This window comes from Stegodyphus dumicola, chromosome 2 (assembly GCF_044657685.1).
Source record: "Stegodyphus dumicola isolate Sdum_Otavi_A_Nest chromosome 2, ASM4465768v1".
In the NCBI taxonomy this organism is placed as follows: Eukaryota; Metazoa; Arthropoda; class Arachnida; order Araneae; family Eresidae; genus Stegodyphus; species Stegodyphus dumicola.
The window spans coordinates 224806996-224824344 of NC_140769.1; the positions used below are offsets into that span (position 1 = coordinate 224806996).

At 32.1% G+C, this 17349-nt stretch overlaps 1 protein-coding gene across 4 annotated transcripts in view; it reads right to left on the reverse strand.

Moving 5' to 3' along the window:
* The window catches only part of LOC118185084 (neprilysin-2-like), a 118947-nt gene that overhangs the window by 47040 nt on the left and 54558 nt on the right, over positions 1–17349 (reverse strand). For all 4 annotated transcript variants that reach the window (XM_085811818.1, XM_085811817.1, XM_085811816.1 and 1 more), the window contains 2 exons: positions 7644–7730; positions 2103–2227 (listed from right to left, as the gene is read on the reverse strand). In XM_085811818.1, the coding sequence (XP_085667944.1) occupies positions 2103–2227; positions 7644–7730 (212 nt within the window). The remainder of the gene's footprint in view (positions 1–2102; positions 2228–7643; positions 7731–17349) is intronic.

Below are 17349 nucleotides of genomic sequence, written 5' to 3' on the forward strand. Positions count from 1 at the left end.
AGATCCAAGCGGAAAATTACACATCATTTAATCATCGGGTAAGCTCCATAACAGACCAGTCCCAAAGCAAGCAAGAAAGTATAGTGATATGGCCTGATGTATAACCAGATTAAGAGGTAATATATGATAACTATACGAAATGAAAAAGTTTGCAACACAGGATGCCCCGGACAGTCTTGAAAACTGTGGATACTGCCCGAAGTAACTCCTGCACGATGCGTCACATACTAGTTCTGGCTACGCAATTTTATGCCTTATCTTCTTTCATTTTCGTGTCTACATCTTTCTCTGTCCGTGTGTCAATGCGCTTCTTCCTGTTCCTAGCTCAAAGGTCAACGATATTACTTGTTCGCATTTAGCTGTCATTTTCCATAATCCATTAGCAATAATTGTGCCTGCCTTTTACAAGTCTCTTCAAAGCTTTTATTAAGGAATTACTGTTATGATAAAGGAATTACGCTAGCGAGGAATGCTTCTGTAATCGTAAGAAGAAACAGCGCGATAAACGGTCTGCATGATTTTTGTGCCCGTTTCGTAATGCGTAGTAAACCATGTAATTGTAAAAATTAGTATTTGTGTTATATTTCGCATGGAGAAACTTTAAGACAATTCTGAAATTTTGCAGCTTTCTGATAAAATTCTTACTGATGTAAACAGCTCAGAACAGGTGAACATTAATTATAAACTCCCTGTATATTAAACAAAATGTAGTTCAATGTAAAAGTTAGAAGTTTAGAAATGTGTTAACTTTTAGATGAACATATAAGTGACTGCATATTTGTTAGAATTAATTTGGTATTATAAGAGTAGTGTTATTGCGATAAATGTAGTAGAAGTTATAGTGCTTCAGGTGGAAGTTGAAATATTACATCGACAGAAAATATATAGGATTTGGTTTTTCCCATGCCTTCGATAGGAACGAGATGGAAATTATGTCATTAACAAGTATGGATATAGTAAGATTTTGAAGTTTCTAGGAAATCCAAACTCAAAGGCGAAGTAGCACGAGCAATACTTTTGGGTTCCGAAAATCAAAAATTATGATTTTTATCGCAATAATGGGAAGCAAATGAAGATAGCATTTTACTTCCTTTGTTTCATACAGTTAAGGTGCTCCTTCAGATTAAATTCTAAAGATCTTCGGGTTACACATGCAAGACTATAATCACAAGGAGTTGTATTAATTAGTGCATGATTTTATAGAAATTTAGCCTCAATTCTTTGAAATCAAAGAATAGGCGATGTCCTTTTAAATAATTAGCAACGAAGTCATTTCGAAAATACAGAAATGAAAAATTACAAATAAATATCTCTTTTCCTCGAAATTAAAAGTCTGTAAGGAAGAATAATGTTCTAAGCGAAAGCTAAAAAAGTTGCATTAAAACAAAACATGAAAAATATGCTAGTAAAATAGAGAAACAGCATATATATATATATATATATTTTTCATTCAAAATATGCATGTGTGCACAGTGTACGTAATTTTATCACAGATGAAAGGCATAAAAGTAATTTGTGACTTTTAAATAAATTTTTGATTTTGTGAAAGGCTCAAAAATGCGAAAGGTATTTTAAATAAAATAATTTTAAAAGGAGACAAATTCAGTATTTTTCCCTGAATCATTAGTCATGCATCTATTTTCGTTTTGAAATTTAACTGTGATGTATACATTTTGTATCATTTATTATATTTCAGTACTTCAAGTTATATATAACAAGTTCGGTATGTCGAAGCTTATGCGAATAAAAGGTTTTTTTCTCAGGACTAATTCTGAAATGGTATGCATAATTTATTCACTTAAATAAACTGCAAGTTCAAGAAGTTGAAAACTCTAAATTTCTAAAACTGTGTAAAAAAAAGGTCACTACTGTGGAGTCTAAAGCTAAAAATAAATTACTTAAGTGCAAATTACTGTTACGAACACTTCTGTATTTTAAAAGTTGTTCCATGAAAAATTGAAATAGCAAAATGTTTCTACAGCCCATTGTACTTTTCATATAACATTTCACCTTTTCATACTACAGTCCATTGTACCTTTTCATACAATGTTATACTTTTCATGCACTCTGTAAAACTTAAAATCATATGATTTTTATTTTACCTTTTATCCGTCTGGTTGATCAAACCGATAACCTCTTTGAGAAAATTCAGGTTACTAATAATAAAGGGTTCACTTGCATTGACATCAATCTTGAGTATGGACTTAAAGTAATGGAGCCAACTCACCTAACGAAAAAGAAAGGAACAACATTTAAAATTATTATTCACATAGTACAGAAAATTTTCATATATAAAACAACATTTTGCGCAATAAAACAAATTTTAACAGAACTTTAATGATGGCAAAATACTTGATAACGATAAATTTCATGTAGTGAAAGTAATACGGTACTATCAAATTTAAAGCCTTATAGAGTATTTCATTCCAATATCGGCACAAGTAATTGATACTATTTTCTTATTAATTCTAAAAAAATGTCTTTATTATTTTGTAGGTGTTGAAAATTCTGCCCGCTTATAAATTTAGCTTATAAAGTTTTATTCTTATATTTTGAATGAAATACACTACCACGCAGAAAAGGTAGCCCAGTGAATGTTTTATATCAGCGCTATGCAAATTTCATTGCGTATTTACATCAACTTATGCACAATGTTACAGTTTTCACTCAGTCATGTGATCAATGAATGGAATAAAAAAAAAAAGAAAGTAGTCACCTAAATTAACTTTTAAAACTTTCATAGACGTACAAAATTTATCTCCCTCACCTTATATTTTTCCTCAAGATAAAAATAAAGCTGATTTATGAAGCGTTTTCATTAAATTCATAAATTTATTTGTAGGAATAAATTTAGTTCTATTTAAGCTAGTTTGTTATCATAACATGCTGCGATAAAAAATACATACAGACCATAAGGTCGAATTTGGAGATATAAGTTCAAGAAATACTCGTAAATGTGATTCTTTATCCTGGAACTAGAGCACTAAGACGAAAGTCACAATGCAAGTATTCATATCTCCGCATTTTCAAATAATAATCTTGTTAGCATTCCCAGCAAATCATAAAAAGGTATATTTTTGAGACATAGAATCCAATGTAATCTCTGTTGGACTAGTTGAGTCAGCTCTGTAATGAAATTGCAGTTTGCAGAAGCAACGAATTATCGTCATAAATTCTTACAGCGGTATTGTACCAGGGGGTATTTAAAGCGATGAATGGTTCAAATTACACTCAGAATCCATCACGATTCTGTCTCCGCCATGATGATCAGTGACGGAGAGTCTGGAGATTTAATAGTTAAGGGTGATACTTCTACCACTACCAAATATCATACAGTTGCTCAAATCTTTATGCGTCTGGAATACGGCCAGTCCTTTTTAGTTTTCAACTACGTTTTTTCAGTTATCAAACAAAACCTGGGTGGGGCAAATGTTTGTTAGCTGTGTGTTGCAGAACATATGCTATTCAGTGCAGTATTAAAAAGGACACATTGCAGGAAGCGCAGGTAAGTGGTAAATTCTTAGATTGTCTTAAGAATTGGTTTCGAGAATATTTTTTTTCCAATGGCGGGCACTTGCCTATAACGGCATTAGCCACTCCAAAGGCCACAAGTGGTGGCCATTTTATTGTGGACGCACCTAACAGGCGGCCACCGTTACCTTCTATGAAGGAGCTGACAATTTTACATCCATGCCTTTTCGGGATTCGAACCCGGGCCCTTCAGTACCGCAATCAGGCTTCCCTAACCACTATACCGTATGGGCGGCGTTTCCAAAATATCAAGAGATATTTTCCAAAAAGATACTACAAGGCCACTCACTGCTTATATCAGAAAGCACTTTTTCAAATGAGAATCAAAGTGTTACCTTAACCTTTTGACCTAAAAATTTACGGCAATATCACGCAATAGCGTAACTAGGATGCGACAAGGGGGAACATCTGTTCTCGGGCACAGCCCCCATCCAGAGGGTGAGGGCCCCAAATTGATGTTACAAAATTTTAGAAATGTTTCCCATTCTCGGCACACAGAAAGGGGCGCAAAATCTTCAGCTGTCCCCAAGCACTGAAAACCTTAGCTACGGCTCTCATATCAAGTGATTTTTAGTAGAACTAACCAGCCTTCTTGAGTGGAGTATAACTTAAACATTTTGAGTGAACTAAGGAGCCAAATGTTGCTATATGTATTACAATGCTTATAGGCCCATCGACACTATAAATAAATCTCAATTCACTTCATCATTTTTAGCATCGCATCTTCACAATACGTATGATAAAAGCATAAGCGTTAGGCACGAATGGAATGCACTATAAAATACTAGTAATCAAATTATTTTTTACAGAAACTAACATTCGCCTTTAGAAATAATAAATAATATTGTGAGAGTACTTTTGTTTGCTAAAGCAAGCAATACCTGCCTTTAGATTTGATGCTTATAGTCCTTCAGGAAAACACATGCATACCTTAATATATAGCATATGCGTTTTGGTTTCGAAGTTGAATTAAATTACGCTAGAATATGTAGTACATGTTTTCTCAACTGATGTACGATGTTTCAAAGACTGAGGCATGCTTGATATTTAAGGAATGGAAATCAATTTTGAAATAATATTTCAAGTTTTGGAAATGTTGCTGAATTAAAATGTCAATAGAGTCGCGAGTTTGCAGCCTAACATGCAGGACGCTTGACAACTACACGGCCTGGTGACAAAGTTGGCACTCATGGTAGCAATTTTTATTTGAACAAAAAATGATCCAGCAGATGTAGTGTACTTACAAGTCCTGCTACTTCAGCTATAGTTTTAAAATATTTTGCAAGATCGCGTCAGCGGTTTGCTGTACAATGTGCCCAGGAGACTAGTATTAGCGCAACCAAAGTACAATGCATTCTGAAAGCAGCTAAGTGGAAAATGTACAATCCAAAATTATTCCATGCACTAAAAAAGGACGATCCGGATCTCCAAATGTAGTTTTACGACATTTGGAGATCCGGTATCTGGAAAATGAAGATGAAGACTGTGTAGTCTGATGAGGCCTTATTCAAATTTTAAAGAACCGCCTAATTGTATTTAACTGGGCAGGGAAATATCCGCATATTCCTGTTGACAAGGCAGTCAAACTACTTGCGGTTAAGATTTGGTGTAAATTATCATCCCAGTGTTCAATGTGAACCTTCTTTTTTGAAGGTGCAGTTACTTGGAAAGTAATCCGAAAATTCTACGCACATCAATTTATGAACCACGCATGCATTTTATGGAAACGGCGAATTCTTTTACCTATAAGATAGGGCATCTGCTTAAAAACTTTAGTTAAGAAATTACACGCACATGTGCCGCAATTTCCGCGGACCCATTAACCAAAAATATTCAAGCAGACCTTTGCTATTGAGCGAAGTGTGTGGCCGCTAATGGAAACTTCGGCACTTTGGGCACTTCGTAACTGTTAGGTACAGGCGCGTGTGCAGGAAGATGGTAAAAAACTAACCTAACCTATGATATTGTTATGGTTTTTATATTGAATTAGCTATTTTTAAATAGATTTTTTATTAAATTGTTTCATTTCCCCGTGCAACGCTGTACGCGACTTATCTGTAGGGAAAGCTATACGCCGGAAATTGAAAAATACAGAAGCACGCGCGTTTAATAGATATCTCGTAATTGTACGCTTTTGCTTTTCGAGAAAATACCAGAATGTGCTCGTGCGTGATTTAAAAAGCTTATGAAAGGAGGAAAACCTCCCAATTCGGAGTTGTTTTATGAGTTTGTTTAGAAAACTGCTGTTGTTTACTGCAGCGAATTCGCGGTGAACTCGGATTAGCTTTTTCTGCGTTTCTCTGTTTTGAATTAAGTTCTGTGAACGTTTTTAATAGTTTAAAAGATAACTACTACTGTGAGATTTTGGGATATTGTACGAGTATCTGAGGAACTTTAAGCATTTTGTTTTATTTCTTGTGATAATAATAAATTTTATTCAATTTTCATCGGCTGCATTCAATTTATAACGAACCCGTACGCACGCAAGAATATGTATTATAAATATTAGCCTGTAATTACGTTTGCTACTATACAGAATTTTCTTTCTTTAAAGCGTGTTTATGTTTTTTTTTAAAAAGCTTTCTATAGTAACGCTCAGAATTTTAGTAAAACGTAATCTTGCCTCAGCAATGGATCCTACAAAGTTAAATTCCTAAAATTAAATACATAGTGTAGAATAATTAAGGAAGCTATCTATATTTATTAACTTTTTTAAAAATCGTTGATAAATTTGCCCAGGTAGAATTGTATGGTTGTTTTTGACAATGATATTTAACATCTTAGAGGCTAGGCATTTTGAAGGCAGGAGTTGAAATTAAAACTGATGCCATCAACGCTGAAAAGGTTTTTAGCTGATATCTATGTACTTCTAAGAATTAATTCTTCAATCTTCAACAAATTCGATTGAGACATCTTTGGATTCTCCGTTTATGATATGATATAAAATTCTGTGACGTAATTTAAATTTATACAGCCGTTCGTTTACCAGCGTTGTTATTTCTTCTGCCTTTTCCGTTAACACATATGACTATTCGCTGCAATTTTTGATTCATTCCACTAGTTGGAAAACTTTCGAAAATATATATGTATATATATATATATATATTTAAAAAAATTAAAAAAAACCATAAATTAAAAAAAAATATTTCGTATAACAAAATTACAATGAAATAAGCAATATCTCTTAATACAAATATTAATTATCCTAATAAATTAACCAACTTCTGTCGCCTTCTCTCAACAAACGTCCAGTATCCAAGAAAAACATTAAATTTAAAAACTACACAGAATTATCGCCCTCACTTTTCCAAGTGGCAACAGTGCTGATTTTCAACAGTCAGCAGTCCAGTATAGAATTGAATGTAAAACTGTTGCCAAAACTACATTTTTAAAAGAATGAAACTATTCAAAATGATGTGATAAAATCGAAAAGATAAAATTAAAAAAATCTGATCCGAATTTTGAAAACATCGCTTCGAGGTGCACTGGCTTTTGTCTAGATGCACCTATATACCAAATTTCGTACCCTGGGTCTATTAGCTTACGCGCAGCATGGACAAATTAGAGTATTAAGAAAGCAATATTAAAAGTAGGATATTAGAAAGCAATATTAATTCCTCGAAATTGAATAGATTTCAGAAAATTGCCTAATGCACTTCAAAGTATTTGGAAATTTTAGCGAAAAAAAAAAAAAAAAAAAAAAAAAAAACGTAAACAGGAATACGCAGTTAGATTTTCTACAGAGACAAACATAAATCGATTTTAGCTTGACCATTCAATTTTAACAAAAACGAATTAAGGACAAAAATTAAGCGCAAGGAAGTATTTCGTATATGCCTTGCTTTATAGAATTCGGAAACCCAAATTTGTTGAAAAATATAAAAATATTGAATGCTATTTTTATTTTAGCAAAGAAACTAATTACGGACAAAAAGCAGATGGATATAGATATCCAATTATAATTTTTGTTAATTTTAATTTCAGAATGTTTTAGTTGAAAAGAGAAATAATTTTTATGAGGATATAGCATATTTTTTTAACGAGCAACTATGAGGAAATTTACTGTTTTAATTCATGGCATTTATACAGATTTTATAAAATGATAACTTTACCTGTGGCATCTGATCAATAAGTGTCTGGATGTTATAAAATTCGTATGCATTAACATTGGGCCTTCTTTTCTCAAACTGATGAGAGATCTGTAATAAATATCTGGAAATAACTAATCAATTGAACACGTACATATCAATTAAATAACAATGAAGCTTAATTTTAATGAAAGAAAGAAAGGATCAGAGTTGTCTTAATTTGAGAGTATTCATAAATTTTTATAAACTTTTTATAACATAGCATGATTCGGAATCTAAATTAAATACGATATTAAAGATAATTATAATCTTTACTTATAGCATTTTCTAAATAGTTAAAAATTATTTCTCTGTGACTTCACTTTTATTGATTTTCTAAAATTTGAGCGCACATGCTTTCTTCATTCTATCTAACAGGCTGTAGAGTTAGGGAAAATTTGCAACAGTAGATTGTTCTTGGCCAAATAACGATAAAGTTTGCTTAATGGTATAGATATGTTTTAACTGAAAATAATAAAAAATTATTTTTTAATAATTTCTTAAATCCCAAATGTTTAATCAAAATTCATAAACTGTTAAGAATCTCAAACAAATTAGAATAAAATTTTAGTTTAGTTAAGTAATTTAAGAAATAAAATGCCAACAGTAAGAAATAACTAATTATGTAGACACCCAAGGGAATTAGAAAGTCTTTGTAGACCTGTAAAGTACTGAATCATTTTATAAACAAAATTAATATAAAATATACAAAATGAATACGATAGTAGCATAGATAGTCATAGTCATCAGAGGAGCAGAAATTAGTCGTGCAGTCAAACATGTGTACTATATTTACATATTTTTATTATTCATTCTATAGAATCATTCCAGTAAAACTTAGCTCTAAATTTGTGTTATTTAAAATCCCAATTTAATTTAGAGTCTCTTTGTAAACTTGTTTGCCTGTTTTTGTAACACGTTCCAAAAATACGTCCCTTTGAAATTCCTTTTATTTAAACACTTCCAATCACAAATAAATTATCAAAATATCTTTTGATAATTTTATTTGTGATTGTAAATCAGCAATGGGTTTCATGCTTTCATTTGCTCGAATAGAAGGAAATGTTTTTAAAGTCTAACACTCATATTAATGGAATCTCTGAACTGATAGAAACATTAAGATTTTGTAACATCGCACAGAAGATCACAATGATTCCAGAAAATAATATCATCCTTCAGCTATAAATAATCAAAATAACGATTAAATACCAAATGTATCTAACTTTTGCGTTACTATGGCAGTCCGTCAGAGGTCTTTTCTTTCCCGCTGAATTCAAAAATTTTCCAAGCTCCGCTTTCTCATACTAATAATTTGCACATTTGCCTTATTTGAACCTATTCTTCTTCAGTTCACGCATCTTCATGATTCTGAAGCAAGAGTACTTAAGCATACTTATTCGACTTAAAAATTATCTGTTTCTTCTGCTGATGAATGAAACAAACGCATAACGGGTTTTAAATGAATATTCGAACCATGTTTCGGATTTTGGAGCTTCTAGTTGTCGTCTTGGATCTGCGCAATGCTACAGTGGCCCTAGCTCTTTACATTGTAAATGCTCTTCTCGCTTTCCCTGCTGTGGTAGCGGAATTTTACCAAGAACTGCGTTGAAGACCACATAGTAGATCCTTTTACGTGACCTAAGTGTATCTTCCAAACACCTAAGAAATAGCGAGTATATTCCAAACACCTAAGTCCCAAACATTTGAGAAATAGTGCTCCCTAAAGGACTTTTAACCCGAGATTCCAACTAGTAGAAAACTTACTTCAACAAATTTCAAACAGATCCTAACTTAACTGACTTCGTAGTCCTTCCTAATTTCACTGGTAAGAGTCAACATGGAAAAAAACTAGCCAAACACATACTAATATCGATTTTAACAACTTCCTTACTATATGGAAAATTATAAAAAAAGGTTCCAAAAGCATACAGCACAAACAGGGCAATGGAGATATTTTCCATTAATACAAGGTTATAACACATTTTCAATAAATACAATTAGTTTCCCGATGCGTAACAATGCTAAAGACCTAATTATCTTCTCCTGGAATGCGACTGTATTTGTGAAGAAAAAGGGATCATCTTGTCAGCGGTATGGAAGATCTGGACTCTCATGTGATCTTCATATAAGAGACACATTTGAAGCTAGCCTCCAGTATTTAAGTCCCCAATTAAATAACATGTAAAACTTTCATATTTACAAGACGAGATGGTAAAGCTGTTACACACATAAAAAGCACACTAATCTTTACTGTAATAACATACGTACATTATCACTTAAAGCACAATTGTCACTCTCATTCACGGTATTAAGCACATTTTTTGGCTAAAATCTATATTCCACCCAGTCGCACTTTTGACCGTATCGAACTAATTGCTTATCTTCTAACTGAATCTTTTACAATACTAAGATGGGACTAAGCTGCAAAGCACCGCTATTAAAACAACGCAACCAACAATGCCCGTGGAAATCTTTTCCTCAAACTTGCCTAGAACTCAGTATATATATAATCGCATTATTCAGCAAGAATTCAGCAAGATACTCAGCATGTAGTGCCAGTACTTATTGACTTCTTCATGCTGAATAATAGTCTTTAGCTCTACTGTATAAAATAGCATTGTTTACTTTCGTCAAACCAGTCTGCATTTCGCTCGACACATCTCAATTAACAACAGTTATAAACTAGAGTAAATTCACAAACATACTTATGCATGCAAACCCAAAAATCACCAAAGCCGATGACTTCGACCACGAAGTTATAAAACTTACTCAGTAGATCAGGGCGTTAACAAGTAGGAATAATAAAGCTCTGTAGATAATCAAGTTAATTGTCTCAAGATATCCAGCAGCTCATTAAAGAGAAGCACAGCTCGAAAACGCTGAAAATAATATATTTTTGTCACTAAAACTATTGAAAATCACCTCCAAAGCAGGCCTAAAGAGGAACTTGAAAAATACTAGCAGAGAAAGCAGAAACATTTTCTACGTTTATTGAAGATTAAAGGAATATCCCGAATAACATAAGCAAAAAACTCTTACAAAACATTTTATTCCCATACCTCAGTTCCACGCTTCAAAAGAACATTTTACTTAAAACTTATAAAGCAAAACAATATAAGTATTACAGGCAAAATAGGAAACTCTTTTCAAATTTATCTTTGGCACTACGACTAGAGTATTATTATAAAGCGGTAAAAGCATAATAAATTAGCTATACCAAACTGGATAAATAAATTTTTCACCTTTTGTAACTTCAAAAACTTTTGAACTTTCTCAAATGTACAATATCATGTCCCCCCCAAAATGCTTAAACATCTGCCAAATAACTCAGTCACCAACCAGACTAAAATTATTAGTTCCTGCTTACAGCAGCACAGCAATTTCTGAAGCAAATGGAAGGCAGTTATAACTATTTCGTATTTCCAATATCGTATTTTCCTATATCGTATTTCCAAAGCTAAATAAAGAGAGCTGGCCCCACCGAACGACACACTTTTTAATCTCCTTAATGCCTTAGAAAGAGTTATCTACAACTTACTGATGAATCACTGCAAAATACTTAATTATTTTCCTCATGAGCAATTTGAGCTTAGAGCTAAGCACTCTTCTTGCACCAGCTTCTTCGCCTAATTAATACAGTTACCAAAGGTTTTAGCTCTAAAATGTTGAAAGACCCGGTTTTTTTTTTTTTTAGATACAAAAATGGCGTTTGACCGTATGTGGCACAAAGGTTCACCTCTACAAGGTCAAAGAACTGATGCTTCCGGGATTATATGATTAACTATATTGAACTTCTGTAGATAATGCTGAATTCTGCGTTTGTGTCAACTCTGAAATATACCATCTACAGGATAAACGCAGGGGTATCTCAAGGCAGTATAATGATTCCAATATCTTATCTTAGTATTGGCATACTGTAATCAAGTGTGCATCTATACACACACGAGTTTTCGGGTGACCCTAAAAAATACAGTTCGCGCTGATGATAATGCCATTCTATGAAAGCAACTAATAGCAATATTGTTAACAACAAATTCAAAACTATCTGAAACATCTAGAAAAATGTTATGAATAGTGTATCTCAGTGAATATGCAAATATCTAATGCAAGCATCTTTCAAAAAGGAATATGTAATAGAATTATGGATGACTGACTTCCACATGCCTCGGAATCACTCACGCCGCCGGAGTAGTCCTGACGTTGACCGTACCAAGGTGGTTGCCAAGCCAACAGATGTATTCTATATCTAGTACAAGTTACATTAGAAAATTAAAAAAGCTATATGAACATTAGAGTGCAGACGGTACGCGCACACACACATATTAATACCGCATACAAAGTTAGATTATTTTACACATGAATAACTACTAATGATATAGTATAGGTATCCACAAATATTGATTTTACGGTTTTGAAAAACAGTGTGTGCTTAATTTTGTAATAGAAAAACATATGAGATGGTTTGTAGTTATTTCAGTCAGCCAGAATGTACTACAATAAAGTTAAGAAGATCAACTTCTAAACTGAGATGCTGAGAAAATTGTATATAAACTTATGAAGTGGAAACAAAAATCACAAACGAAGTACAAATTTAATAGTAAATAATTCTTAACGCTAATCAATTCTTAAAATAATGTTTTTAGGAGAATAAACGCACAGAATCATGTGACGTAGTGATATTAGCATGAAAGTAATACGTCTGCAAGTGATGTGATTGTCCGAAAGAGACGATTCACTCCTTCTGCTTCAGACTGTAACACATTTTTTAAATAAATATAGAAAATCACGTAATTAATAGTTTTTTCCCTTTTATGAAATAAAAAAAATATTGTAACAGTGAAAAATTTCGGGTATCATAGTTCAACGAAAATATTCATTTTGACAGCTCCCGAATCCATTTGTACATTTTTTTCTTTTTTTTCCGTTGGGTCTGTACTCGCGGGTAGAATAAAGGAGTCTTTTCTCTAAAACAGATTGTAAAATGGTTTTAAAATATATTCAAAAGGGATTTTTTGCGCGACATCTGTATGTACCTACGTATATATCATGCATAACTCTAAAACGCTTAGCTGTAGAATGCTGACATTTTGTTTACGGGACTGGCTATAACATCTAGTTCTGCATTTTCCTTTTATATTGCAATAGCCGTAACAAACGTATATACATATATATATATATAAACAAAAGGAAAGAAGTCTACAAGAGAATCCTGCGCCTAGGCTGCAAATATTTATTAATAAAAACATAATCAAGTGAATGAAATCGTAATACTCATATAAAAAATGCCAGCATGTCAAGAATTCCCCTACACGATGTAGATCAATTTATATCAATTTAAAACGTTCACTTAAAGTAAAAACATTTGGGAGCATTGAAATTCTAATTTCAGTGCCCTCATGTTAGAACCTCCACATTAATGCTCCCACGTTCTAATTTGGAGATCGAAAATTTAAGTATAGAAATTTTTAAATTACATATGCATCATAAGGATGAAACACGATGCCTGAGCATTTGGGAAGAAGGTAAAATAAGCTAATTCCTCCTGATAAGCCAGCGTTATTACGCTATTTTGTCAATTATTCAGTTTTCTTTAAATTTTTATTTTATTGTCCTTTTTAGTTTTTGCATCTCAATTGAATTTGCTTTTCCGCAACTATTAGCTAGAGCTTGAAAGACAATATTACTTTTATCCATCTTTCACTTTTATTCATCTTTCACTTCTTTCTTAGGCAATATTTAAAAACATTCTTTGCAAAAAATTCTTTACTAATTACATCCTTACGCAAAGTAAAGGAAGTATCGCAAAAAATGTCGTGTATTATATTTCAACGAAAATATACATTTTGAAATATACATTATCGATTGCAATTTAACGATGTTTTAGCGTGACATCTAAACGTAACGATTTGGAATAAAGGACTCTTCTTTTTTCCAAATCGGATTGCAAAATAGATTTAAAATGGATTCAGAACAGATTTTTTCTTGACGTTTGCACGTACGTATGTATGTATCTCGCATAACTCAAAAACGTTGAAATTTTGCGTGTATGACTGCTATAGCATGCAGTTATGCACCTCCCTTTTGTTCCAATATATATATATATATATATATATATGCATACATATATATACACACACACACATTTATATATATATACCCACTCTGTTATTTGGCTCGGTGAGCTCAGGTTTTTTTTTATTTTTATATGTTGGTAAATTGTGCATTTTTTGCTTTTAAAATGATTGAATTACTATGTTATTCTTATATTCTGGTTAAGGTTTTTATACCTTTAATTAATTTGCATGCAATAGTTTTAGAATTGTTAATAATTTAAATGTTGTTTACGTACGGCTAACCCTAATTTAGCAGCCTAAATGTTTGTTTACATTTGAAACTAAGCCGAAAAGTGAATTAAGTCATTTTCTGCAGCTTCAGTATCTTTCTGCCGAATGGGAATAAAAGTAAACTTTCAGTTTTGTGCAATGGAAAACCTTCCTTTTGGCCCGCTGTTTTTGCGTAGAAACTCTAATTTTAACTTTAAATTTTGTTTTTTTAATTGTTTTAACTGTATTTGGTGTTTTATATTTTTCTATATTTTTCAATTGTTAATGAAAATATTTTCATGTTTCATGTGTTTTTGCCTTTCCGCGAATGAATCGCTTGAGAATTGAATTAAGAAATATGTCTCTAATGAAATTCCAGGAAACAAGTTTAAACTAAATGCAGCAAAAAGTGCGTATAATTTAATAGGCCGTACAAGGAAGTCATGTGGTGTCCGCATCAGATTTTTTTTTATTTTACCTTATGGTTTTTAATTTTAATTTTTACTTTCTTTATTTTCTTATGACTTAATTGATTGGAATTAAAGCTGATTTCAAATTGTCTTTCCTAGTTTTAATTTAACTGGCATTTTTGATAGAAGTATTCCCATTTCATTCTTTAGATTATATATATGTAGATATGTGTGTGTGTGTGTATAATACATATGTTTATAATATATATGCCAATTCTTTCACCCGGCTTAAATTTTTTATCCGGCCTTCATTTTTGCAATCTTTCGTCTTATTCATATACTTTCAATTACAGAAGTGCTTCAAATGGCGAAAATATTCATGTTTGGCAATGTCAAATTTAAAAACAAATCGCACCACACGACTTTCTCGTACGGAATATTAAATTATACGCATTTTTTCTTGCATTTCATTTAAACTTATAGGATTGAATTAAATCTACTTCGTCAATAGCGCATAAACCTCACTAGAATAAATACACTCTTTAAATTCACTACATTTGTTAACCATAGCGACACTCTGGCGCTAGTTTCATTTAACAGCGTTACATTTCATTCATTTTATAACTCAGATAACAAAGATATAACTCATATGATAGCAAAATGTATATATATCATCTGAAGAATTATCTAATCGTTGCCACATATTCTATTGAAATACTATAATAAATCTAAAACAACGTGTAAAAGAAATTAAACAAACAAACAAAAAGAAACAATTTTTCACAGACGATTCAGTATTTCTTATTCAATTAATTCAGTTGTCACTTCGCAACAAGGCAAAAATATACAATATATCTATATATCTGATATTTGAAAATATCTATATTAAAAAATACGAAGTAAATCTTAAACACTTATTTCCTCGAATAAATTCCAGAATGGATTATGCATGATTTAATTTGCGATAATAAAAGAAGACGTTATCTTTGTTGTTGCGGAGCTCAGTTTCTCCTAAATTGGCAACAAATCCGCTATTTTGCTAAATTTCAAATGCAAACAAATATCGCTGCTACGGTAAAAATAATTAGGCTTAGTGGCACTTAAACAACTTTTAAATTGTTGATAATTCTACAGATATTGCATGCAGATTCACTAAAAACATAAAAAACCTTAACCAGTAGATCAGAACAACATAATTCAATCATTTTTAAAGCAAAAAATGCACGATTTACAAACATATAAGAATAAAGAAACTGAGATCACTGAATCGAGTAAGAGAGTGGATATATATATATATATATATATATATATATATATATACATATATTTATATGTTTTTGGTGCGGCAGATTACAACCAAAATAGGAGGTGCACATGTACATGTTACAGCAGTCCTTTACACAAAATTTCAACGTTCTGAGGCTACTCGTTTTTGAGTTATGCCATACATGTATGTAGGCACAGACGCCACGAAAATTTCTCTTACGAATTTATTTTAAATCAGTTTTATAACTCTTTTGGGAAAGAAGAGTCCTTTATTCTGTCCTTATATACAGATGCCGTGGAAAAACGTCGTTAAATTGCATTCGATAGCGGTCAAAATGGGTATTTTCTTTGAAATATGATACCCGAAATTTTTCGCGATTACAATACTTCCTTTTTACTTCGTGCAAGGAAGTAAAACTGAATTTTCGACAAATAACAGAAGTTAACTTTTAAAGCGACCTTGCACGTCCTATATACCTGCATTTAGGAAAGTTTTGTTCTCGTAATGAAAAATAAACTATAAGTAGTTTCACTCTCGTACGACAAAAGTAGACCGTGATATTTAATTTCAAAAGTTATAACTTTTGTTGTCATTTTCAGCTTGGCTTGACTGGTTAATTAAACTAAAATAATTCCAAGTGTTATGATTAAATGAAATGCAACAAGTAAATGACGGAATATATTCAAGTTTTTTAGCAATGTCAAATTAAAAAACATGTAATTTTGGACAAATAACGAAATCTAACTCTTGATGGGAAGTCCCGGTTCCTATATTTACACTTTGTAAAGGTTTACACTCGTTATGAAAAAATAAACATACAAGAAGTTTGACTTTCGTTTGATAAAAATTAGTGGTATTAAATCTTAAAATCTGTAATTTTTGGTATCATTTTCAGCTTGGAGGAATTGGTTAATTAAATTAGAATTCAAGGAAATAATTTTAAATGAAGTGCAGAAAAAAGTGAGTATAATTTAATAAGTCGTGCAAGGAAGTCATGTGGCGTCCACAAAAAATTTTTTTCATAAGGGTTTATTTTAATAAAAGACGTATTCTTTCTTTTGTAATATGACAAAATATCATAAATTTTAAGGTGTTGAAATCTGAAAAGCATGGACGTCAAATACTCGTAGTTGGAAAAACAGAGCGATTTTCGAAAATTTACCAACATTTCAGAAGTTAAGATACAAATTTCACATAACTTTCATTTAAAACATTTTTTCCGCTCTTTTCAGTGGTGCAAACAGTAAAATTGTGATGTTTTAGTTTATTCATCAAACCAGGGGGTTCCCAAAGTGTGCGCCGCGACGCCCTTAGGTTCTGTGAAAAGTAAACAGGGGCGCCGCGAGGTGCTCCTGTTTGCACTTTTACGGATTGTATATCACAAATTGCTGTCTCTTTTCAAGGAACACCTTTCGAAGCTCACTGAATAATTTGCAAAATATTTTGCGGAAGAAAAAATTTTGAGAAATTTTCTTGGATCCAAAATCCTTTCCATGCTCAAGCTCCACTAGAATTCACTTCGCAAGAAGAAGAGCGTTTCAATGAACGCTCTTGCTACAACAACCTTAAAACAAAATTCGCTTGTTCCGATTTGGTGGAGTTTTGGATAATCATCAAAAATGAATATCCAATTCTAAGTTCAAAAGCTTTAAGGATTCTCATATCTTTTGCAGCATCATATTTATGCGAAA